This window comes from Amblyomma mixtum, chromosome 5, assembly GCF_055824585.1.
Source record: "Amblyomma mixtum isolate Tamu chromosome 5, ASM5582458v1, whole genome shotgun sequence".
Classification (NCBI taxonomy): domain Eukaryota; kingdom Metazoa; phylum Arthropoda; class Arachnida; order Ixodida; family Ixodidae; genus Amblyomma; species Amblyomma mixtum.
In genome coordinates, this window is record NC_143016.1 from 31198160 (window position 1) to 31224554 (window position 26395).

The 26395-nt window shown below is 47.6% G+C and overlaps 1 protein-coding gene across 3 annotated transcripts; it reads left to right on the forward strand.

Moving 5' to 3' along the window:
• Window positions 1-1373: 1373 nt before the first annotated feature.
• LOC149341671 (uncharacterized) lies at window positions 1374-24695 on the forward strand. 3 transcript variants are annotated; one of them, XR_016282955.1, is made up of 9 exons: window positions 1374-1496; window positions 2447-2565; window positions 3923-4356; window positions 10052-10283; window positions 10478-10830; window positions 17474-18333; window positions 18865-18912; window positions 20259-20316; window positions 24577-24695. XR_016282955.1 is itself a non-coding variant. In XM_089543826.1 (6 exons), the coding sequence occupies exons 2-6, from the start codon at window positions 2456-2458 to the stop codon at window positions 14526-14528; spliced, it is 1230 nt and encodes a 409-aa protein (XP_089399952.1). In that variant the 5' UTR covers window positions 1375-1496; window positions 2447-2455; the 3' UTR covers window positions 14529-14999. The 3 variants fall into 3 exon arrangements, 1 of the variants encoding a protein (XP_089399952.1); XR_016282956.1 differs by lacking the exon at window positions 17474-18333 and having other exon boundaries at window positions 1375-1496; XM_089543826.1 differs by lacking the exons at window positions 17474-18333; window positions 18865-18912; window positions 20259-20316; window positions 24577-24695 and adding an exon at window positions 14428-14999 and having other exon boundaries at window positions 1375-1496.
• The last annotated feature ends 1700 nt before the right edge of the window (window positions 24696-26395 follow it).

Here is a 26395-nt window from a genome sequence, read left to right on the forward strand (position 1 = left end):
CCTGTAATTTCAGAGAAACCGAAGAAAACAGTCATGCATGTCTCACCCTGCAGCGGCAAAGGAGTACACGTGCATTAAACACTACGTCTTGTCTGGTTCTTGTCTTCCGAGCGTGAAGGAGAAGTAGTGGAATGACGATGAGGCTAAGTCATCCTAAAACCGTATTTTCGTGCAGGAAAGAAAAGGCACAGCGCGAGAGGAACGACGTACTGACAAGAAAGACGAATGCTGCAGTGCGCGTCAGAAGCGCTGTTAGATGTCAACTGCACCAAGCACCACGATTAAAAGCCCATTCAAGCTTAACTTGCTACAATACGAAACAGTACATGACACGCTCCGTCGAAAAAGCAGTACCATACCTTTTGGAGACGCTAATGTGAACCAACCGAACACCGTCGACACATCACAAGATAGTAACCTAGCCCTCGCTCCGGTTCGGTCAAAACATAATTCGGTAAAATGGTCGCTGCGTGGGAACAAGCATCACAGTAAAGAGCAGAGTTGGCGAAGCTAGGCAAACGAGACGACACTGAGCCGAGTAGACGAGGCTCCATACTTGCTGCGTGTAGCGACGTCCTGTCGTCTGCTAGTGTCGTCCCACTGAGATGCAATGGACCCTTATTTTTGAAACGTCTTTCCCGAAGACTTCGCTGGTCTCCTCGCTCAGTTGACGGCGCAACAGGTAGGTATTGTCATATAAAAAGACGAGAATAACGAAAAGACGAAATGCTAAGTAGGAAAACAAAACTGGAACTGAAAAACCGTGCTGAGGTCCGATTTCATACACTGCCAAAGGCTGACTTCCGGGACAAGGCCGCTTACTTTCGGTGGCTTCACTTTCGGGCGCCCGATGCGGCATCCAGCTCCACTAGTGGAGATCAGTGGCTGGGACGGAAGTAGCACACGCGCAAAAAGGTAGGCCGTTCGGTTCAGCGCTGTCAGGGAAGGAAAACGAAAACGAAAACGAAACTGTTTGTGAGTCGATGGTGATACGCCCCCCCCCCCCCCCCCCTTTTTTTTTCTTGGTCGACTGAAATCTATCTTGTTTCGGCTCGTGGCCAATGTTCGTGGCACGATAGGTGCGCGCTTTGGAGAATACTTTCTTTGTGTATGTATGTTTTGTGACGCTTGTTCTCTAAGACCCCCACAAGCCATCTATGATACCCCTGCTACCCCTGCCAGCATCCCCACCCCAATGAGCCCTTCAACCAACTATTCAAATAATGTGTCGCAGATTTTTCTTGTGCAGGGTTCTAAATAAATGATCAGAGTGCTGATTATGGAACACACAATTCTCGTACTGCATTCTGCATATTTTTGTTGAATGCGTTCACCATGGCTTCATTTCATCGGCTTCGTGGAATTTCACAATTTTCATAGCTTACTTACTCATTTCACCGGTAGTGGCGTTCCGATCTGTGCCGGCGATGCACTTCCCGTCATTCATTGCGTTTCTTTCATAAGTTTTGTGTGGGGTTCTACCGGCGAGAAGGAATGTAAGTGCAAATTTCTCCTAGTATCCATATGTGCTGGCTTGTAATTACTTTGTGAAATACTCTGGTATGTTGTCATGCTGTGAGCGAACTGCTCTGAGGCCGCTTGAAATTGCGAGTGAATTTCTTTTTGCGGATTCTGTATTAGGCCTAGCGCCTGCGTCTCTAGCACGACGCACTTGTTCAGATTAAAGTGTTTTTAAAATCGGAGTCAAAAGTTGTGAAGTTCTGGATTTCTGGTTTTAGTTTAGTTGCGTCGTGAGCTAGTTTGCGGCAAGCAGTGTTTCTTTTTTTAGTGAGTAAGTGCTTTTTTTGGTTACCTGTCAAGTCGGCTTAGAAGTAAGCCTACTTGGTGTGCTCTTTCTGGCAGTGTGCAAGATCATGTTGCGCAGCAGGATACCGCGCTAGGAGGTGCATGCTCTTCGTTCGCCGAGTGTTACGTAGTGGCGTTTCTCGGTTAGATTTTCGCACGTGCTGAAACAAGTTAACAAATTTGTTTAAAGTGCTGATCTTTGCAGATCAGTGCTGCGTTTAGTGCCTGGTATGTGCGCGCAGAAGCTCGGAGTTAGCGTCGAAGACTACGTCGTTGTGCAGTACTCTGAAAAACAGCGGAACAGGCTATTCTTGGCGGTCGCGAAAAGTTTTGGAGGCTGGCCTAATGCTATCCGCTGGGAAGCATTAGTGGGGACGTAGGAGCCTGTAGGAGGTAAATCACTTATCGTGATGGCAGCGAGCAGAACGGTTCATGACCAGAAACACGGCTGAAGCAGAAACCGTGAGATCACTGTGCGTTCATTTGTAAGCACTAAATGTGTTGATGGTCATGCCGGCGCGCTCGCGTTGTGCGGTTGCGTTTGTCCGTTTTCGCATCGTTATTGTCTTTTTCCTTTACGCTTTTGCCCTGGTATGTTTCTTGTCAGTTCTGCGCACTAATCGACCATTCCTTTTCACAGCATTTGAAGATGGACGGTGGAGGAATGCGTGGCAGAGGCGGCTACTCCCGGGGTATGAGCAGAGGAGACTTCACGAGAGGGCGTGGGGGTCCCATGAGAGGCCGTGGTGGTCCACCTGGGTGAGCTTTTTGGCTTTACAGTGAAGCAGCTATTTTACTTGAATGCTCGGAAGCGCATATAAATTGTTTTTTAGGATATTGTGCTGTGTATTTCAGTTGGCGGTGAGATTTCTTAATTTGAGCTTTTGAGTGGAACTATGACTGTGAAGCACTTAACTCGCTGCTGCCGTCTGTTCAGGCAGAGGTCTAGTGGCACTCTGTTGTACTGCGACAACTGTTCACTGGGTGGAGTGCATTTTCGAAGAGTGGCAAAGAATCATGGGAAACTCACCTGCTAGACACCTAGATACTTATAGCTGCAACTATTTGGACTCGCTTGTTCTGTCTCTGTGTTGCATATTCACATATATTTGTGCTGTGATATCACAGATTGCACTGTATCCTTGCAAAACTATTGTGTGCTGTGTATGTGCAGGACATGAGTGCAGAAATTGTCCTGGAAGGTAAGAGTGCTGCACTGTCATGGATTGTATGCTGTTTTAGGCCGGGTTTTGTGCTACAGCAAGTTTCAAGTGTGCGTGAAGGAATTTAATGCATGAGCATTATACGTTTTTTCCTGCACTGTGAAGCGATTCAAAATCTACAGAATCGAGGGCTAGCAAAATGGCCCATTACCACGTTGCAAGGTGAGCCCACAGGAAACATTGTCCCGTTTTTGGGCACTTAGTGTGTGTGTGCATGCGTGGGTGTGCACACCTGTGGGGTTGTGATGTCACAAGGTCACGTGACCTAGTTAGTAGGTGAGCGACCTAGACAAACACCGTAGTATACCAGTGTTTAACGATGCAAAAATTGTGGAACACACCGCGCTGTTCACATGTAGCATGATGTCCGTGTGCCCATGATATGAAACATGGACATGGGCAGCTCTGGTGAACACTTTCAAGGTTAGGTTACACACAACATAAATACCTCTGAAGGCAGAAGATAGGACAGCTGTTGCTGTAGCTCAGTTGGTAGAGCAGCGGACTCTCGAAGGTTGTGGGTTCTGATCCCACTTGCAACGCGTGGTCTTTCGTTTTCTTCTGGTTTCTAAACGGACATCTTTCGGCGATAAAATACACTATTAATCTCCCACTGGTCAGCACCACAAATTTAAAAATAAACATTCACCTATGCTTGATTTCGTTGACTATTTGCTGCTTTCATGTGATATGGCAAGTCGTGGCATGTAAGTCATGTGTGCCATCTGCATTTCTGTCTACCTAATGGGCTTTATATTTGTGCCAAAGCATCTTCTAGGAACACAGCTTGTAGCATAGGAACAAGCTGCATGGTGGAAACATCCTGAGCAAACCCACATCTAGATCTTGCCTTTGCAGGTGCCTGACTGACCTCTCATTTTCTGTTCATGCAGTGTGTTCAGGGGTGGGCCTGGAATGAGAGGTGGTGGAGAGTTCCAAGGCCATGGGCGTGGCGACTTCACCCCGCGGGGCCGTGGCGACTTCACCCCACGAGGTCGAGGGGGAGGTGGTGACTTCGCACCACGAGGGCGAGGTGGGGCCAGTGGCGAGTTTGTGCCCCGAGGACGTGGCTTCACAAGAGGGCGTGGTGGACCTCCCACACGGGGTCGTGGGGACTTTGCGCCACGTGGTCGTGGTGACTTCACACCGCGGGGTCGTGGTGACTTCACTCCGCGGGGTCGGGGCGACTTCACGCCACGAGGCCGTGGTGACTTCACCCCACGGGGTCGTGGGGACTTCACACCACGTGGCCGTGGTGACTTCACTCCCAGGGGTCGTGGGGACTTTGCTCCTCGGGGACGAGGAGACTTCAATGCCCCTCGTGGCGGTGAGCTTGTTTTTCTCATCCTCCCCCTGGCAAGTAGTGGTGCATGGCATGCAGCAGAAGCTCACTGCTGCATTGGCGTCAGTTGTGTTCCCTACCATAATTTCCTTCAGACTGCCGGCACATAGAACGAACTTCCCAGACAAGGTAACAGGTAAAATATAAAGGTTTAATACATGATTGAAGGTGAGACAAGAAGGAAAGTAGGTAGACAAGGTTACAAGGTTGAAGAAAAAAGCCTCTTTCCCATGCCGAACAGCGGCTTAAATAGGGTGTCCTGTCCCCAGGTCCCTAGTTGGGGAAATTGGTTAATCAAAAATGTGTCCAATCACTGTGAACTGGGTCACGTGTCCATTCGTAGTGGTCCGCCCACAAGGACGTCCCCCAGTTCACCCTCGCCACTTCTTCGAAGATGCTGTCCGGCCGATCCCTCGCGGCAACGATGACAAGCCGTTGAGTTCGAGCCATTCGTCAGCCGAAACACGAGTCCGACGCCTGCACTTCACAGCGAGCCGCGGGGACGGAGGGCCGGCGTCGCACTTGCGCCGAAAGGTTCCAGGAAGACCGGAAGCCGTTACCGAAGCGCGAGCACGCCAGCACCCGCGCTGGCCACAAACAACACAGAACAGCCGCCGACCCACCATGCCGTCGCGTTGCGTTTGGGTTTGGCACCGCTAATGGGCGTTGAGCTGAAGACCGTTCCCGTGCAGCGGATGTCCCCCCGTAAACCACCAGGGGGTCCCCTTGTTGACGCCGCTCCCTGCTTTCGGGGTACCGGGGCCGCCACGCCGACGCCTCTCCGAAGTCCTGTCTATTGACAGTTTCCAGATGTCTGGAGATTCTTTGTTGCCTGGCGCTTCCCCGTCTTTAGCACATACAGCACCAAGGGGCCGCTCCGATGCTTCGGCGCTTTAGCGGAAGGAGTCGAGCGTAACACCTCCGCACCAACTGTGTTGCATGGTTTTCCTAGCGTGCAACACAACACACCAGAATAGCTCGACAAGCCCGAGCCCCGGCGGCCGGGAGTTCCCGATGGCCTCCCGCGCCGCGTGCAAAGTCAAAGCCTTCTCCCACTTATCTCCCCATACCGCAAAAGAAAAGAGAGAGAGACAGAGAGCGAGAAAGAAAAAAAAAACTACTTGACCCCTCCCCCGTACACACAGAGATCCCGCTGGAGATTAGCCGGCACCCACAAGCCTTGACATGGCGTCGGCGTTGGCATTTTGGACCCCCTTTTTGTGTCCTATTGTGAGGTTGTACTTTTGCAGAGCCAACGACCGTCGAGTGAGCTTAGCACTATGTGGACTGCAAAGGGTGAGGTAGTGAAGAGGGTTATGGTCGGTGATGCTCGCACCTTAGTGCCGAACACCCACTCCTCGAGTTTATCTAGTGCCCAAATGATGGCATAAGCCTCCCTTTCAATGGTGGCCCAACGGGCCTGGGCCGGACTCAGTTTCCTGCTCAGGAAGGACACGGGGCACTCCCTACCCTCCTCGTCGAGTTGCGCTAGACACGCGCCGACGGCGAAGTCAGACGCGTCTGTGGCGAGAACATATTCTCGCGTGGGATCTGGCGCGCGTAGCGCTGTCGCGGACTTTAGCCTAGCCTTGACCTCGTCGAATGCCCTTTGGGCCTAGCTTTGCAAGGAGCTCCTGAGTCAACTTAGCTGTGAAATTTGTGCCCTGATCGCAGCAGATCGTCTCTGGGACACCTAGTCGCGCAAATATCTGAAGTAACCCGTCGCAAGTAGCCCCCGCAGTCAAGGCCTTCAAACATATTACTTTTGGCCACCTTGAATGGACGTCCACTACACATAAAGCATAACGGTGTCCTCTAGCGGAAGGCGGCTCGAGCGGGCCTACACAGTCCATGTTTACCACTTGGAATGCGACGCCCGGTCTGGCTAAAGGTGAGATCGGTACGCGGTCCTGTGTTCGCATAGGGGCTCTCATCTGACAATCATGGCACGTGCGGCAGTGCTGCTTCACATCGCGGGCTACCCCTGGCCAGTAGAATGACGCCTTAATGCGCTGTAGAGTTTTCCGCTCGCCAAGGTGTCCTGCCCATGCGGAATCATGGGCCATTTCTAGGACTTCCTTGCGGCGTTCTGATGGCAGAACGAGCTGGCAGCACTCGTGCCCGGCGACGTGCTCTCGGTGATAAAGCAGCTCGTCGCGCACGAGCATGCCGTGCGTGCCCTCCTTCGCCTGTGCCCATGCTTCTCTCAGCGTTTCGTCCATCCGTTGCGCCTCGCGGAACGTCTGCCGCGTCGTTTGCGCTGCCTCTTGCGAGGTGCTCTCGACGGTCACCTCGCATGCGCGCACTACTTCTTGGCTCTCGTTCTCGCACGATTCCTGCCCTGGGTCTAAGTTCTCATCTTCGCCTTCAGGCTCGCCGATAGGTGGTACTGCCACTCTGTCCTCCAAGAGCTGCTCGTAATCATTAGGGGTTATCAGCGCGTCTATGCCCTTTGCCAACTTGTCGGTGATTGCGCACAGTATGCCCTTCTCCGAGGGGTAAAATGAGATACCTGGAGCGCCCTCCGTAGTCGACATCGGCACGTATGCTAGCTCGGCAACTACTTGCTCTCCAAACGCGCCTGTCAGTTTGATAGTCGACCCTGCGCTGTCGTACCTTGGGCATAGTGATTTGCGAATGACGGTCAAGTCCGCCCCGGAGTCTATTCGCGCGTCGAAAGTTTGACCTGCACTCTTTAGCGTAACCGTGCTGGCCCCGCCGACTTCTGTTACTCGCACTGGCGCGTCCCCCGCCTCAAGTGGCGCGGCTACCCGAGCAACGACCTCTCTGTTCTCACTACGATTTTTCTTTGTCGCCTCCCTCGCTGATAATGCGCCCTGCGGGCATTCCTTTGCTACGTGCCCGTAGCTGTAGCAATTAAAACATTGTTTCCTGCGCCGCGAATGGGGGCTAGCGTTTTCTGAAGGCCGCGCTGTCGGTGTCCCTTCAGCTTTCTGTTTTTCGTTCGCACTTGATGTCCTTCCCGCTGTTACTCTGCACCTGACACTCTCCTCGAATGCCTGTGCTATCGTAGCAACATCTTCGGGTTTAAGGAATCCTCGCTTTTGGCTTTGATTTAGTACAATGTGTGCTCTTGCGTCTGCGCTGAGACAATCCTTCAGACGGTCTGAGACTACCAGCTGTTTAATTTTCTCCAACGAGTTTGCTTCACTGCTTTCGACATAGTACTCCCAATAATTCTCTAATCTGACCGCGAATTGCTCCCACGACTCTTCCGGTCTCCTGCTGGATGACTGGAAGAGGCGCTTGTACTCCGCAGCTGATAATCTGAGTCCCTGCAAAATTTTGCTTTTTAGAATGGCGTACTCTCGCCTTTCATCTGAAGACAGACGTGTAAGGAGTCCCCGCGCCCTCTCACTGAGTCGCGGCAACACAAGTCCGGCCCACCACTCTGTTGGTACATCGTAGGATTCCAATGTTGCCTCGATGTCTTCAAACCAACCCGGCACTAGTGCTTCTTGAGTAGGCATTGTCGCGAGTACCCCCTTCAACAGGCTAGCAAATTTTAGTTTCCGGTCCTCCTCCGACCGCGTATCCGCACCTGAGCAGCTGCTCCCCTCGACGGACGCGACTCCACTTTGCGATTGCAAACGTACTGTTTCTAGGACCCTTTCAGCAATTTTCAATTGTAACTCCAGCAGCCTTTCTTGCTGCTCCGACGCCGTCTGTGGCGAGGCGTTACTACGGCCTTCTACCATTTCGCTTGTTAGTGCCGGCACCTCTCCCCCTTCCCCATCTACACCCGGGTTCTCCATTACTGTTTTTTTTAGCGATGTCACTCCTCAAAACCCAAGGCTTTGACATTACACGCAAACACAAGAAACCAAACGGGTACTCGCCTAGCTACCGAAGCGTCGCTGTCGGTGCCCCGGCTGGGTCAGATGAGCCTGGAGGTCTGGTGGGTCTCCTTGGTAGCTCGGTCGCTCCCTCCGCCACTCTCGTCGTCGTTGTCGCTTGTCCCCGGTGAAGTTCTTCCGCTCAGCCTAAGCAGATCCTGCCGACTGCGCCAGTTGTGTTCCCTACCATAATTTCCTTCAGACTGCCGGCACATAGAACGAACTTCCCAGACAAGGTAACAGGTAAAATATAAAGGTTTAATACATGATTGAAGGTGAGACAAGAAGGAAAGTAGGTAGACAAGGTTACAAGGTTGAAGAAAAAAGCCTCTTTCCCATGCCGAACAGCGGCTTAAATAGGGTGTCCTGTCCCCAGGTCCCTAGTTGGGGAAATTGGTTAATCAAAAATGTGTCCAATCACTGTGAACTGGGTCACGTGTCCATTCGTAGTGGTCCGCCCACAAGGACGTCCCCCAGTTCACCCTCGCCACTTCTTCGAAGATGCTGTCCGGCCGATCCCTCGCGGCAACGATGACAAGCCGTTGAGTTCGAGCCATTCGTCAGCCGAAACACGAGTCCGACGCCTGCACTTCACAGCGAGCCGCGGGGACGGAGGGCCGGCGTCGCACTTGCGCCGAAAGGTTCCAGGAAGACCGGAAGCCGTTACCGAAGCGCGAGCACGCCAGCACCCGCGCTGGCCACAAACAACACAGAACAGCCGCCGACCCACCATGCCGTCGCGTTGCGTTTGGGTTTGGCACCGCTAATGGGCGTTGAGCTGAAGACCGTTCCCGTGCAGCGGATGTCCCCCCGTAAACCACCAGGGGGTCCCCTTGTTGACGCCGCTCCCTGCTTTCGGGGTACCGGGGCCGCCACGCCGACGCCTCTCCGAAGTCCTGTCTATTGACAGTTTCCAGATGTCTGGAGATTCTTTGTTGCCTGGCGCTTCCCCGTCTTTAGCACATACAGCACCAAGGGGCCGCTCCGATGCTTCGGCGCTTTAGCGGAAGGAGTCGAGCGTAACAGCGTCTCTGTCGGTAATCGATTTAATTTCGTGAAGGTGCAGACTGATTGCTGGGCCAAGTCGAGTTCATACAGGCACTGTTTCATAATGATAGTCATCTTAAAGGGGGAAGAGGGTCTGAGAAAAAAATTTTCAATGAAGCCGCAATTATGGAATTTTCAGGGAACATGTTATTTTTTCATGCTGTTTTCAGATATGTCATTTAGTATTATATTAATAATTATAGTATTTACTAGTCCTACGGCACTTATGCAATATGTTATGTAACCTTTTGCCAAGAGCTTTAAAGAAATTCTGCTGCAGGTAACTTGCTAGATTGCATGCCATTGGTTTTTGACATCAAGCTGTGTAATACTGGTAAAATTGTCATCCTGTAGCCAGTGTGTTTGCAGTATGCGCTACACTACCTCTACCTCTGGCGAATGACGCATACCTTACCTATGGCATCATCGGGGAGCAAACGATGGCTTGCACTACTCGGGTGCCACGGGTCGCCGCCCCTCCACTTTCCTTCTCGCACTCTCTTCACTATTGCAGTCTTTATTGCACTCAGACCTCAGTTACGTTTACTACGGCAAGGCACTCCACTCAACCTGTGATTGGGCGCTGAAGAGCTGCGCTCTGAAATAGCCTAACTCAAAGGAGGCATTTTTATTGCCTGCAGTTTTTGAGCATACGAAGCGGGAAATCGTATGAACTAAGAGGGTGTCAAACAGGTGTAACTGTGTAAGACTCAAGTAGAGCATCTGCACTTGCTTTGTCTGATGGCATATATGCTCTTGCCTGGCATGGTGTGCAGGAGGCTTTGCGGGTGGACCACCCGGCCATGACATGCCTGGAGGACCATCGATGCGGGGAGGACCGGCAATGAGGGGTGATGCTCCACCACCTCGGGGAGCAGGTCGTGGCATGCCACCTCATGGAGGGCCGCCCATGGGGGCTGGTGGACCACCTGCCAAGCGAGGCCGTTGGGAGGGACCGCCAAGTGCGGCCTCCTCCTACCAGGACTCGTACTACAACAATGGCGCAAGGTGCTCCCTTGTTCCCTCTTGCCTCTGCTTAAGTTTCGATATTCAACTACTTGGGCCGGTATTTCATAGAGCATTAAGTTGTATTTTTTTCTTTCTATAATTTTGTAAGGCCCGTTAGTGATTGTATTGGTGCAAGGTGCTCAATCTGGTTACTCTTGTGGTTACTTAGGACTTCCATTTCATTTCTTCTGCAGTCAAGACTATGGAAACAGCGGTGGCTATGACGATGGTTATGGGCAAGCACCTGTCAGCCAGAACACCTATCAAGACCCGTACAGTGCGCCCGCTGACATGATGGGCAATGGCTACCAGAGCCAGGGAGGTGGCAATGCAGGCGGATATGGCGATGGTTCTGGTGGCTACAGCACAGATTACTCCAAACCGCCCATGGAGAGGGGAGGCGGCGACTTCAGAAGCAGTGGCGCTGGATATGCACCTCCTGCCCCTTCCGGTGGTGGCTATGCTAGCAGCTACGACGACAGGGGATATGGGGGCAGGCAGGGCAACTACGGCGGAGCACGTCCAGCAGCCGACAGCTTCAGTGGAGGTAAGATTTCAGTGTGTTGCTGCTTTGGCTTAGGGGCTGCTTGCGAGGAGCCATCACAGCAGACTCTGTAGATGCATGTGCCTCAAAGGATAATGTGCTTGCAGTGATCTAGTTGCCATGGAGGGGGACCAGGGGTGTGATGAAAATTGCACATTGGTTCGCTCTGCTGGTTACCTTCGCCATGAAGCTACAGTAAAACCTCGATAATTTGAACCCTGTTTTTACTGTGTGCAATATTCGAATTAACCTGGGTTTTGAATCATCTGAAATTACAGTGAAACGAGAAAGGAAAGTGTGATATGCTGTTCTACTGCATGCAGCACTTCGTGGCTGTTACCATTGCACTCAACAAAGCTGCTGTCAACGGTTAATGATGGAGTCGTATACTTTAGGGGACTGATGTTTCGGACTTGGTTGATAAATGTTCGCATACCCTATAGGAGTGTGTACATATTCATGACGTATATACATTTTCAAGTCCCTTGGGAAAACAGGTTTTGTGGTCTGTGGGGAGAACATGGGGGAGCTTGTCCAACTCTTTCCTGTACTACAACCACAGACAAGGTGGCCCAATGCGATGGCCATTGACCTCTATTTAAAAAGCTGAATATATATGTAGAATCGGCAATCAAAGGTATATCTCCATGCCAATTTTCAGCATGATATGTTAGGAAATAAAAAAACGTTTTCAAGACCCTCGTCCCCCTTTCACTGGGGTTGTGCCAGCTCTTTCGAGTAAAATTTAAAAAATGCGAGATTGCAAAAATTCAATGATTTATTAGGATTTCAAATTGACAGTTAAAAATTTAGGTTTTACTGTATGTGTGATGCTGCAATATGATTCATGGTGTTGTATGCAAGCAATCTTTGCCTGCTGTTGTTTAGGAGAGGAGCTGTAGTCCCGAATTGAGGGCTTGCACAATCAAGGGGTTCTTTTTGTTACGTGAGTGGTCCATAGCAGCTGTTGGCAAAATGTGGATCTCATTCAGCACTTGTGCTACTCCAGCTGAATTGAGGCTTTTGGTTAAACTCTCGACCAAATATTCCAGTGTTCAGACCGTTTGGCTCCCTGCTGCCCTCAGTTATGTTTCCCTTCTGTTGGCATCTTCTCAGTCACTCTACTAGAGTACAGTCTGTCAGTTCTTTGTGTTACGTGTCTTTCCAGTGTCTGTTCCCTTTCTTTTTCTCTAGCTAAATTATTAACTTGCATTTTTTCTGTAATCCAAACTGCTGATGTTGCACCTGTTATCGCCTTGTGCTGGATTTCATTGGTCATTTGGGAGTGACTTGTTCCTGTGTTTTGCTGGTGATTGTGGAGCAGCTTGCTCCATGGCAAAGCGCATTCACTTTATCCATCGAGCAGTGATGCAATGCCATCACTTCCAAAATGGCCAGGGCAGGTTTGCCTTTTTTTAGCATGGTTTACAATATTGCTGGATAGCAATGGGCATTTGTTTGCATCACTGTGGCTTACATTTCCCACAGGTTGTCACATTGTTAGGTTAGATCTAGTAGTTTATCTTCGCAGCATGATTTGGAGAGACGAAATAGCTCAGCACCAGTAGCAGTTGTGGTGAAACACACTTTCTGAAATATTCATGCAGAGAATGTTGTGAACTGCCTCAGAACGGTAGAAAATCACCAGCTACATTGATGACAAAGCATGCAGCTATTCGACCTAAGAGTTATGCATACGGACAGGTGCCACATTCAGTGCTGATTTTGGTCAAGATACCAAGCGCCGCGTGCTGGCCTGGCAGGCTTCCAATTCCACGCAGATGCTCGTGCAGTTTTGTCTGTAATATCCCAGATAATCTGGCTGGCGGCGTGCTCATCACTTGGTTATCGTATCTGAGTCTTTCTATGCACTCAGTATGTGAAAACTTAGCGGCGCCCGTATATTACGAGTAGATTTGATTCACCTGCATTTACTGCACCAGTTCTGTAAAGTTCCGTGGTGGTGCTGTGAGCATGCAGTGCCAGTTCCTGCAGTTCAAGAGCAGCTTGGCACTGGCTGCTTCCAAAGCGAATGGTCGAGAGCAGGCCTGGTCGTCCGCTATCCTCGGCGTCACCATTAAATTGCAGCCAGCATCGTGCTGCCAACATCCCGAACCGCGTGAAGAATTTTCAAACAGCACATAGCAGCGGAGTGTTGCCATGAATCAGCCTCGTTGCAACTGCGAGGCAGCGAAGCGATATGCACAGGTGTTTACTTACTGAGCACGACTGAGATGTGCGTGCGCAGACTTGCATGTTAGGCGGTTTCTGGGACAGCGGGAATCATGCTTCATGCCTGTTTGCTTTTTAGTTAACAAAACTAGTTTTTAGTACTGCTGAAACTTTATTGGTCTAAATGAAAGGCACCGGTGTTGGGTTTGTTGGGAAATGCAAAGGTGCAGGTTGCTGATATGAGGCACATGCACTACAGAGCTGGCTGCGAGGCACTGCAATTCATGTGTGCATGCATTTTGATGTGTACTTCGTATTAGCCACTAATGTTGTCTCTGATGCTTTCTGGGACCTAACCTGTAAGTAGCAAATTCAGCATAACATGCCTTGATTTCTATGGAGCTGTGTTCAAAAGTCTTGTCTTGCCAAGAATGTGGTCATTCCACAAAACAGGCCAACAAGAAACCCACAAATGTATTTCCTTATGAAAGCCCTAAGCTGGCACCAGTTGAAGAAAAATACCTGACAACTCAAATGGCATGCCATTATCGCTTCCTTTGATATGAACTCTTGTCTCATAACCTTGAATATAGTTGAAATGGTTTTATGAGGAACCACGCGTGAACTGCTTAGAGGGACTGCGTGCACGACGTTTCAGCTCCCATTGAGCTGTTGAACTGTTGTCATAAATGGTGGCATTGTTTAATGAGCTGTGCTTAGAAACTTCTGACATAAACAGAGCCACCCATTTCTCTACCAAAACATCACTCTAGCAGCCTGTTACAGAATGATTGCCACACACTACGGGCGACACGGCTCATTTTGGATGGCTTTTTGCCAGTTTTAGATGTTCTAAGAACACTAGTGAGTACTGAAGGTGGCAGCCCACAACGTAGTGTGAGTGCAAGCACTGCCTAAGCCGTGACAGAAGCTTCCAGCGCGCTGTTGAGACTTTTTTGCCAGTTTGTCATAGACCTGGAGCAGAGCTTGTATATGCCTACGTGCACAAATGACTTGCATTTATTGTTGCGAACAAAAATGATGCATCACAATATAGCAAATGCTAGTGGCAGTTGCCTCTGCTTCCAGATATCCTCTGCAAATAGTTCTCTCGGAGAAAATGATGGTTGCAGTCATGTATTTATATTGTATCCCTGCAAATTTTGAAGTGCACTGGCAGTGCAAGTTCATTGCCGACAAAAACATCGTTAACAGTCGGCGTTTAATTTGACTCAATGACAGTTGTCTCATTGCTTTACTTGCCAGCATAAGGAGCAGTGACAAATGCCCATTTGAAAGTTGCGAGTTGGAACAAAAAGGGCAGAGGCCAGGTGCTACACGCCTAGTTAGTACGTTTCCTGCCACATGTTGGAATGCGCGGAAAGTGTGAAGCGGCATAACAATCTCGGTGTCTGTCGTTGCTTGCAGGTGGTCCCCGATCAGACGATCGCTATGCCTCCTATGACAGCTATGGTGGCGGAGCGTATGGCCAGTCTCGGGATAGCTATGGAGGCGCGGGCCGCTATTAAGAGTGCAGCAAGCTGTCTACTTTCTTTTTGAGAGCAGGCTTAGAAGAGCACCAGTGACACTTTTTTTCACGTCTGAAAGAGCCTCCGCCGTGCCCGCCACCATCCATCTTCAACTTACCATCACGGCCTTGCTCGGAGAAATTTAGATGCAGGCACTGCACTTATTTGTTTCCCCAACGCCACATGTGAAGATCGTGCTCTGTAATTTACTCTTCATTTCTCATTTCCTCACATGCAGCATTTTTTTTTCTTAGCATAGCCAGGCGGTTTGGAAGGCCACATGTGCACTGTAATAGGCACTCCCAAGTCTTTATTTTCGTCTGTTCATGTGAACCTGGCATTCTGTCATATGAAAACTTGGTGTTAGTAAGCGCTCCTGTCATGAAATAAGCCCATGCTACCATTGTCTATGTATGTATTCAAAGTGGTCCAGGTGGATCAAATGAAATAAAATGTGGAGTGGAACCCCTAGCTGCTGCCAAGTTTTATTGTAAAGGTGCTTAGTTTGCAGCCCTGGCCCTTCTGTAAAGTGTAATAGAGACCCTAGCTATGTTCTGAAAAAACGGAGAAGAGCTCTGCAGGGCACCATGTGCCTGTCTGAAGCTGCTTTTTCTTTGAAGACAGCCGCAGTTTTACAAGACTGCGTAGGCTATCCTGGTCACCAAGCCGCCACTACCCAAGTGCAGCAAAGCTGTATGTGCCGTGGCTCTACTACCTTTGATTGCTGGTCACCATTACCTTGTACACTTAGCAGGTACCATTCCGCATGTGCCTAAAATGGCACGCTAGCTAGCTAGCTAGTAGCCAGCAGCTGCAACCACCAAAAAGAATCCACAGAATTGCTGTTATCATTGTTGCACAGTGCATCTTGTCCTCGAATGAACGCTATTGGAGAGCGTAGTTTTAGTGCCTTTCACTATTCGCAACTAGGCTGGACTACAAATGGCCGGTCCAGGCTGCATTTACATGTGAAAAACAACATAGTACAATGTTGAATGAGAGCGTGGTTTTAGTGCCTTTCAGTATTCGCAACTAGGCTGGACTACAAATGGCTGGTCTACAAATGGCTGGTCCAGGCTGCATTTACATGTGAAAAACCACATAGTACAATGTTGAATGAGAGCGTGGTTTTAGTACCTTTCAGTATTTGCAACTAGGCTGGACTACAAATGGCCCGTCCAGGCCGCATTTACATGTGAAAAACCACATAGTACAATGTTGAATGAGAACGTGGTTTTAGTGCCTTTCAGTATTCGCAACTAGGCTGGACTACAAATGGCCAGTCCAGGACGCATTTTATATACATGTGAAAAACCACATAGTACAGCGTTGAATGAGAGTGTGTTTTAGTGCCTTTCAGTATTTTCAACTAGGCTGGACTACAAATGGCCTATTCAGGACGCATTTACATGTGAAAAACCACATAGTACAGCGTTGAATGAGAGTGGTTTTAGTGCCTTTGAGTATTAGCAACTAGGCTGGACTACAAATGGCCTATTCAGGACGCATTTACATGTGAAAAACCGCATAGTACAATGTTGAATGAGAGCGTGGTTTTAGTGCCTTTCAGTATTTGCAACTAGGCTGGACTACAAATGGCCCGTCCAGGCAGCATTTACATGTGAAAAACCACATAGTACAATGTTGAATGAGAACGTGGTTTTAGTGCCTTTCAGTATTCGCAACTAGGCTGGACTACAAATGGCCTATTCAGGACGCATTTACATGTGAAAAACCACATAGTACAGCGTTGAATGAGAGTGGTTTTAGTGCCTTTCAGTATTAGCAACTAGGCTGGACTACAAATGGCCTATTCAGGACGCATTTACATGTGAAAAACCGCATAGTACAATGTTGAATGAGAGCGTGGTTTTAGTGCCTTTCAGTATTCGCAACTAGGCTGGACTACAAATGGCCTATTCAGGACGCATTTACATGTGAAAAACCACATAGTACAGCGTTGAATGAGAGTGTGGTTTTAGTGCCTTTCAGTATTTTCAACTAGGCTGGACTACAAATGGCCTATTCAGGACGCATTTACATGTGAAAAACCACATAGTACAGCGTTGAATGAGAGTGGTTTTAGTGCCTTTCAGTATTAGCAACTAGGCTGGACTACAAATGGCCTATTCAGGACGCATTTACATGTGAAAAACCGCATAGTACAATGTTGAATGAGAGCGTGGTTTTAGTGCCTTTCAGTATTCGCAACTAGGATGGACTACAAATGGCCGGTCCAGGACGCATTTTACATACATGTGAAAAACCACATAGTACAGCGTTGAATGAGAGTGTGGTTTTAGTGCCTTTCAGTATTCGCAACTAGACGATTACAAATGGCCCGTCCAGGACGTATTTACATGTGAAAAACCACATATTACAATGTTGAATAAGAGCGTGGTCTTAGTGCCTTTCAGTATTTGCAGCTAGGCTGGACTACAAATGGCTGGTCCAGGACGCGCATACAATGTTATATACAGAAGGACAGTTCTTCAGTTTTGCTTTATTAAATTGTTTTTGGTCAGTTGAATTAAATTAAGCACAAAACTTTACAGTGAAATCACTGGCCTGAGTTTGAAGTGTTCCGATGCCTGAAGAAGCTGTACCTGGGCACAGCCACATTTAAAGTATTCTACTGAGCTCTGTCTTGCATTGAAACTGCCACGTGCATGTCGCCATGTATCTTGTGACATAATGACTGACTTAACAGTTGTTTCAAAGCTTATGCCACTCTTAGTACGACATATTACTAAACAGCACGTTGCCAGTTGCTTACATTACGTAGCGTTTCTTGGCTGTGGTGGCAGCCTTTGATTTTTTGCACTGGACAGTGCGGCTTAGAGCTCTCAGCAAGCTAACTCTGCACTATTCTTGGGGTAGCAGTCTCTGTCATGAGTTTTGACTGTGGATATGTCTGCAAGGCCGTCTTCTTAAATTCTTCACAGCCTATGCAAGCCCGTCATTCTATGGAGGGGGCACTGCTCCAGTGGCACCGCTGGCATACGGCCAAGTGTCGCACACTACTACCCTGACATGATCTCGTAATGCAGACCAGGACTCTCAGCCATTGTTGGTGCTGTACTGAAGGAAGCCTCGTGATAAGCACCATTTTAAACTCCTCATATCCCACACCTTTGAGTTTGTATAAAGGAATTGTAATACGTGCACATGGCTGCGTGTCTTGCTTTAGTACTAAGTCAGTGCAGACGGTGATAGCATTGAATGCGCGAGACGTCAGTTGCACTGGTTTGCATATGAGATAACAATCTGTGCCAGTCTTCAGCACAGTTGCTTTTGAGGAAAGGATGCCGAAATCAGGGCTATGAACTTAAGCATTTTTCTATAACTGAAAAAATCGCTGTCAGAAAACCAGATCCTAATTCTTTAAAGCTGTTTGATGCAAAGTACCGTTTTTGGAAAGGCTGTTCATTACCAATGACGCTAGTCGCCCCTCAGTGCCACATTTAGCTTACTTGAAGCAACCACTAACCTGAGTGCAAGCCTGCATTTTTACAATGTTGGGAATTTACCACACATAACCTTTTGTGGTACTCAGCCGATTGGCAAGAGTATTATTAAACCTTTCCTTGGTAGATTGTCTGCTGAAGCTATGCATCTTGAAACATAGTGCAGTGAAAATGACCTCTGTGGAAGCAAACATGCCATGCTGTTATAAAAATACAGCCTGCTTATTGTATCCTGGTGCTGAGAACGTGCAGCCAGGCGTTGCACGCGAACACTAGACTACAAAGCTTGGTTCCATGATGCTGAAATCAAAAGCATCCAAGGATGATAAGTACCACAGGTGGGTTAACAAAAGTTTCATTACATTGCCTATCTCTTTCACACTACCAGGCGCCCTGCTCAAAGAAAAGTGAGAAGTTAAATGGGCGCGTCTGAAACTTAAATCGGTGCATCAGAAACTTCGACAATACCCGACTATCTGCTGCTACCAGTACTACTGCTGGATACTATTGGGAGACTGCTATTACTGCGGAATGGCAGTTGTAACATTGTTACTCCCGCACTCTTGTGTTTTGTAAATTTGGCTTTCAAATTCATGGCATTCATTTGTCTAGTACGTGCATGCCGAGTAAGCTTTGATAAAGGCTGCATCTTGTACAGCTGTGGATCCATGCTGATAAGCGTTTGTAGTAACAGATCAGATATATGCTCGCATGCGGGGCCTTCGAGCAGATTCATTCTCAAAAGGAAGAAAAAGTTTGGCTCCTTAGGTAGTAATGAACGTAAATAAAGGTTGGAAAATTTAGTTGAATCATGAAGTAAGTCATTCCTGTTGTCAGTACTCTTTCTAAAATGCTTTTTTGTTCTTTAGGTTGATGGCCTTTCCTGTGGGCCTGTGAACTTCAAAAAAAATCAGTGGGTGAGTAGATGCTGTATGTTTTTATGCATAGCTTATTGCTTTGTTGTGAACTTTGTTGTGGTGTTTTCTCCAAAAAGGAACCTTGTCAAGGAATATGAGTGCATTTGTATTTTGTAAGGAGGACCCTGCTCTAAAAAAAAAAAAAAATTATGCAATCTTTAGAGAACACATGCAAGTCCATACCTGTCTACTCTTTTGATTTTTTCATAAAATGTGCTAATTTTGACCAGTCTTGCGATGTTATGAATCCTGCCTGAGACCTTATGGAAGCTAAATTTTATTTGCAATAAACATTTAAAGTTCTGTTAAAAAAAAAACTTGCCTGTGGTAACCTTGTGCCGCCACGAGAGAGGGATGTGTGTACTGTGTGTGCAATTACCAGCAGCAGAACTGCCATACCACGACATTGTGTTGAACATGTATTATTCCTATGGGCGCTAAGTGTACTTTTCACTCCCAAGTTTTCGCTCCAGCCGGCAACAGCGGCGCCCTTGAGTCTTGCTTTCGTCACAGATCAGTATTGGGGTGTTGGTCCAGAAAGTTTTACATGGAATTAAATGACATATATTTAGAATCTGCACACAAAAATACATGTTCCCTGAAGATTGCATAGCTGTGACTTCCTTAATTTTTTTTGAAGAGCAGGGCCGCCCCTTAATTGAGTTTTTCTAATTGTGTATTGTTGGATTAAGGTTATGCAAATATTTAGTTTTACTTATGCAGCTGCTTGCACTTCTCGTTCAGTATTAAAGGATGCTATCGCTATCAGCTAGAAATGATGTTTTTATTCGTTGTTGGCTTAATGAATACCTTGTGGCATTTCTAGAAATTATACTAGATGTTGCTGGGAACTGCTGTGTTGCTTAGCACAGTATGGCGCTATACCTGGTGGGGGGGAGTTCACAATACTTTTGAGGTTCACTGCGGTCGTTGCATGGGCCCTGCTTCTCACCACCCTCATAAGTGGTCATCTTTGGTTCCATCTGTTGCATTGGAAATTTCGGTAACTTCAAAACTTTTATAATAATAGCCAGGGGCTCAGCATGCCAAAAAATTCGAAATCCATTAGCAGGCGAGCTGGGGTGGTGCTTTTAGCTTCCCTGTCAGTGGAAGCCATTCCTATCCAGACAGGCGTCTGCATTTTTTTAAATGGCACACAGCTGCTTAGCAGGCAACTGCCGTAATCTGCCTGCTGCTCATGAGTGTGTCGTGCAAGGAGCTTTATGCACTAATGAAACTTTGGTTGCCCTTTGCAATTTTTTTAATTATCAGCTCTGAAGTTGGGTAAGTGGCTTGTGTCGGTACATCACACGGTGTTTTTTTTTTTTTTTTTTTGCCACATGCAGGACTGACACTATTGCTGGGCGACCAAGCCAAGTTCCTCCTCTGCACCGTGACTGTGTGGTAAGTTCATTTTTAAAGCACTCCACTGATGTCTCTGGCACATGTGGATGCGTTGGGAGTTTATGGGATGAATTTTTCTGCTTGGTGCTGGAACTAGGCAACAGTGTGAAGGTACACTGGCCAAATGGTACTTCTTAAAGCAATGGGGGAAATGTTGCACAAGTTGCTCCAAACTGCACCATTGCTCTAAGCCTGCTTAATGTTGCTACAAATGGCTATTTTTCTATGAAATTGTGCCAAAGTACGGTTTCAGTAACCACTGCCCACCCAGGCCGGGTCTACCACCTTATACACAGGCGTGGCTAATTTTCTTATTGCTCTTTTGTGGGCTCTTCTAGTGCTGGCGTTGTTAAAAGTCTAGGAAAGAAACTCTCCCTCCCAAAGAGGCATAATGTGGTGGTGGATATGATCCATGATGGTTACAGGGGTAGAGTGAAGCCAGGAGATGGGTTTCTTACAACACAAAGTTAACCGGGGGGGAGGGGGCAGGGTGCCTGGCCAGTGTTTCGACAAGAGGATTTGTGTTCCTGGATAAAGGCAACTCCCCTTGGCTGAGCACCCTGACGCTCACTCCTCCCTTGTTTACTTTGTTTGCATTTATGGTGTCATTGCTACGGTGCATGCTACTGCTGCTTGCCATTGTAGTATGGGATTTCAGCTTTTGCTTGTCATCGCTGTCTCATGTGTTTACTTATTCTGCCTGTTCCATACTTGCCTGCAAACTTCTTGCTGCAGCCATCCAACATCCATACCAGTCTGCATTCCTTAGCCTTCTGGCATTGGCATAGAAAGCCCGAACAGAGCACAGTTACCATAATCTCTTTGCATGGGAGACTATCTGGGCATGTGATGCCCTGCATGTGCAAGCGCTTTGCAGAAGCACAACTGGGATCACCCTAGGCAAGGGACCTCTAGTTTTAGCAGGTATGCTCTGCTGAAACTCTGTAGTTTGTCAGGACTACCTGCTTTCACACACAGCCAGATGAACCTGCACAGCAGGTGTGCGCATGCACAGTTGATGCCTCGCCGCAGTAGATCACGCCTGTGGCGCTGTGGGTCGTGCGGTGCAAAAGCTCTATTCTCGGTACAGCCACTACCATAATTTACAGACTACATCCACACCCGGTGTGTAGTCCGCAGGGGCAAATTTTGGCTGAAAATGTTCTTAAATTTTTCGCAAGCAGTAAACAATGGGTAAGCAAGCATTTTACAGTCTAGAAGTAAAACTGCAAGTTTTATTGACAGCATTGGTTGCAGCCCTAGAACCCGTCGAAAACGCTTTCCCCGGGGCTGTCTGAAAAACAAATCAATTATGTCAGATTCGACAAGAGGCTTGCCAATTTCTTCATTGCCGTCAGAATCCGATACCTCTGTTAAAGCTGTTTTTAATCTGGCTTTCCTGGAGCCGTTTCCGCCACGGTGGCTCACTGGTTACGACGCTCTGTTGCTGGCCCAAAACATGCGGGTTCAATCCCGGCCGCAGCGGCCGAATTTTGATGGAGGCGAAATTTTGGAGGTCCATGGACTGTGCAATGTCAGAGCTCCATGTGATCGAAATTTTGTCTGTCGAAATTGTAACCAAAGCATGGCACCATCAGTAAAGGTGAGACAAGCGAGATATTAGGGACGCTACAGCATGGTTGCAATTTTGTTTGCTCGACAGCTCTAACCAGTAAGTAGCATTTGCCTATTCTGCGCACTTGTTTCGGACATTTTTTTTTTTCTTTCAACTCCGCGCTCAAGGGATTGGTGAGAATTGATTGGAAGGGCTGCTGTTCCTGTCACAGTGGCACCGCCACTGGCAGTGCTGCATGACGATGGAAGAGCCGACGCCACTCGCGAGTAGTTTCTCTTTGGCTCTGTTAGATGCATTTGACAACTGCTGGCCAGCTCTTAATGTGGTGCTTCATCGATCGTCATTTGTGCTGCAGGCCCGGTGAGCATCCAGCGCTTGTTTACAGCTACATTCAAGATGGTTTTGTTTGCATTCTTTACTACAAAGAAATTAGCTGCGCGCTGGGCCGCAAGTTAGAAGTCGCGGAACGGGTGCTACAGGCAGGTGTGGCAGGTGCAGCGAGGCAAAATTTTCAACTGTTCCATTCTGTGTCGTGGTGTGGCTGTTTGCGAAGTGCGGGGTTTTGTGGGACGACAACGGGCTGTGGTTGCAAGCGAAGTGGGGGATTTCGCGGGACGGCAGTGTTATAATGACGTGCTGTGGGCCCTTAGCAGCGATGACGACTGCACCACTAGTACCGTAAAAACCCGCGTATAGTACGAACCCGAATATAATACGAGGCTAAGTTTTAGAGACGCGAAATGGGAAAAAAAAGTTTCACCTGCGTATAATACGAGTAACACAAGCTCATAGAAGACATTTATTCAAATCGCATCCCGCACTTCACTTCAATTACTTTCTTCTTCAGTAGCGCTTTCTTCGGACATTTCTTTGTCCGACAAATCATCCCAAATGTACTCATCTTCAGTGCCATCGAGGGCGTTCGAGATGCCGCACTTCTTAAGCCCGCTTCAGCCGCCCGGTTGGCGTCACTGCAGGCTCACCTGAGCGCATCCACTCTGCATAGCATCGCTTGACTGCGTCCTTGAACGGTTTGTTTACACAACCATCAAGCGGCCGCGAAAGCTTCGTCGTATTCCGCTGCACGCGAAAAGGGCTTCTTTCTGTTGTGGCCATCCACGAATGCTTCCTTCGATGACTCCAAACTGCCTCCCGGCCGCACCGTTGCCGATGTTCTCCGCAGCTAAAATCACTTGAAAGTAGCCGAGTACTGTTTTCGAGACCGTGACATCGTGCTCCCTAAAACAATATCCACTTCACGAAGCGTGCCTTACATGCGAGCACGGGCGTTGTCAACAGGCGCACGGCACACCGCGACCCCCCGGCGCACCCAACGGATCAACAAACGACGTCATTTGTCGAGAATAACAAAGCCAAGCCGTAGCCACGCCGCAAAAACGAAACCAAAACTTTGAGCAACTTCGAAAATTTTTGTTCGGATGCGCAAATAGTACGAGGCGGAAATTTAGGACACTAATTATGGGGGAAAAAACCTCGTATTATACGCGGGTTATTACGGTAATTGCTGTGACTGTGGAATGTGCCCACAGGCACGCCCGCACGTGGCTGCGGATAGCAGCTGACAGTAAGTGGTGGCGGCTTTATATCACTGCTGGAACTATCTCTGCTAATTATCATTATTTGGGTGGAGGTATTTGCGTTCTTGAACATTGGAGCACTGAAAATAAAGTCGGGTGATTTTCAGTCTTCTGAGTCCGTTTTTTTATTTCCTGTTTTTTTTTTTCAGTAAACTGGCAACTTAAGAAAACTCTTTCCAATATTACTTGATTATAGTAGTGTTGTGGCAGTCTTTCTGAAGCAAAATTATGTGAGAAACACTGCTGTGCAAATTTATTTCTTGCTCAGGACAAAAAATTGCAAAAATTGCCCTTATTTTCCAAACATAGCTCTAAGAAAGCTGAGTCATCCTTATCATAAAGGTTGCATGACGTGCTCTATACTTATTTTGGAATGATGAAATCTGGTGGAGACTGTGCCAGCAGTGATATAAACTAGCCCTGCAAGTTTCAGTGAAATAGAGCAAGTAGTCCAAATATTCTCTTTAGGTAAGCGGTCCTTCAGGCAGATGAAAATGAGTTCAGGCGCCTTGTTCTCAAAGATTGCTTCTTTGGGAATTTGCAGGCCTTATTGGAGAAGACAAACTAAATTTTTTACCATCCCCCTAGTGGCTAATTTAGAAAGCTTGGCTGGTATAGTGCATGATTTCAGTGGCTGGCCTCGCCAACTCAATTTCAAACTATGCATAGTGGCAAAGTGCTAGCTGTCTGTGACTGCAAATCTCTCATCTTGTTTTTCTTTAATGACTCTTTTGTTTCTTGTTTTCGGTGCACATTACTACACTGAACTGCTTGTCAGGCCTTCAGGGTATTAACAAAAGGCACAATGCTGTACCAGTCATGAATTTTGAAAATGATTCCACATTGAGAAAATGACAGCTGCAGGGAGAATTAGCATGAATGTCAATGGCCTGCACTGCGAGTGATTTTAACTGAAATTGGCTGGTGGCATTTTATCAGTTATCGTTTAACAAAATAGTGAGAAGGTAGTGCCTGTGTGACTATAAATTCTTTTGCAATGCACATAATAGTGTTGTTTTCTTAATTACTAGTATTATTGTGTATTTTGTGCCATTGCTTTATTGTGTGCACGGAATTTTTGCGCAGGAAAATTGTCCATGGCCTTCCTGCAAGTACTGAAGGTGGCAGTGCCTTCCTGCGAGTGAACACGTTGCATTCCATCCAGGCGTACACTTGCTGCAAATAAAGAATCTGTTGTGCCATTACTTGCACTATCTGTATTGTTTCGTAGCAAGAAATTTAGAAAAGCTTTCTTTTTCAGCCGGCTTAACATCCATACTTTCCAGGTCAATCGCATGCCTCCTCGAGTCCGTTTTGCTGCCTTTGTGGATTGGCCCATGAATGCGAGTGGTGAAGTGACCTTCTCAGCATTCTCGTTTTCATAGTTAATAGAATTTTCACAGGTCCTGTAATTGAAACTTGTTTGTGCATCTAAAATGCCGGGATAAGTAACTGCAAGAATGAATGCTTGCAAGAATGAATAGGCCCATTGATAGTTCTCTTGAAAAATATGAGCTGATGCCAGAAGAAACCACTGCCACAATTTTTTTGGCCATTGAGGGAGCTGAAAAGACGAGCACTGGTGGTGTGTGCGCGTGGGGAGGGGGTGTACTTCTTATTCTCTAGTAAAGTTTTGTCATAGGAGACCAGAGGAAGGTGGGGGGGTTAAGGGAATGCTGAAAGGGGTGTACGTGCCGGGCGTATTCATCGGCAGTTTCACTGGAGAAAGCTATGGAATGGGGTTGGGGCTCTGAAGACGGGCACAGGGCTTTTTCTTTTTGAGAGGAGGATAGGGCTGTAAGTGTATGTTGGATTTGTTTTATGAATTCCTGTTAAACCTGGAAAGCGCATAAAAACAACGGACAACAGAAAGAGACAGACACACGAGCGCTTACTTCCAACTGATTTTTATTTTCATGCGAGAGCAGAATATATGTACACTTCAGATCACCTGCGCATGCGAAGAAAACTCAAACAAGATAAAATATTATCTGGCTGCACATGCAAAAGAAGAAAGATATGCAATCTCTTTCTCAGACAGCAAAATTGACGCACCACTTACACATTCATCGCCAGATCGTGCTATCTCACTTGCCTCAACAATTTCAGGCGTTGTTTTACACTTGCTTTTATACAGAACTTTGCATTGATGAAAGAGAGGACGACAATTCTTGCTTTTGCACTTGAGGCAATGAATGCTCAAATGCCCACCTTTTCTGTTTTCAACAACGTAATTGTGTTCACCTAATCTCTCATTCAGGCATCTACCAGTTTGGCCTATGTAATATTTACCGCAAGTCAAAGGCAACTTGTACACAACCCCTTCTGTGCATTTTACAAATGGTTTTTGGTGCTTGATCATGCAACCTGACTTCAGCCTGTTTTTTGACGTGCTCTGTTTGCTTAGCGCACTCAGCTTACTTGGGGCAGAGAACAACACATTTACATTCACTCGGTTACCAATTTTTCTTAGGTTGTGTGACAACCTGTACTTATAGGGTATGACTGCAAACTTTCTTTTATCTTTTGTCTTATCCGGCTCTTGCTTTGAGTTAGCATTCCTTTTGTTTGTTTTTACAAGTCCTTCTGCAACAGACACCAGCATGTGCAATGGGTAGCCCGCAGGCTGAAACAGGCTGAAGTCAGGTTGCATGATCAAGCACCAAAAACCATTTGTAAAATGCACAGAAGGGGTTGTGTACAAGTTGCCTTTGACTTGCGGTAAATATTACATAGGCCAAACTGGTAGATGCCTGAATGAGAGATTAGGTGAACACAATTACGTTGTTGAAAACAGAAAAGGTGGGCATTTGAGCATTCATTGCCTCAAGTGCAAAAGCAAGAATTGTCGTCCTCTCTTTCATCAATGTAAAGTTCTGTATAAAAGCAAGTGTAAAACAACGCG

Coding starts and splice junctions, on each gene's coding strand:
- LOC149341671 (XM_089543826.1), top strand. CDS start 2,456: ATGGACGGTGGAGGAATGCGTGGCAGAGGCGGCTACTCCCGGGGTATG. Junction 2,566..3,922: donor GGCCGTGGTGGTCCACCTGG/GTGAGCTTTTTG, acceptor CTGTTCATGCAG/TGTGTTCAGGGGTGGGCCTG. Junction 10,284..10,477: donor TACTACAACAATGGCGCAAG/GTGCTCCCTTGT, acceptor TTTCTTCTGCAG/TCAAGACTATGGAAACAGCG.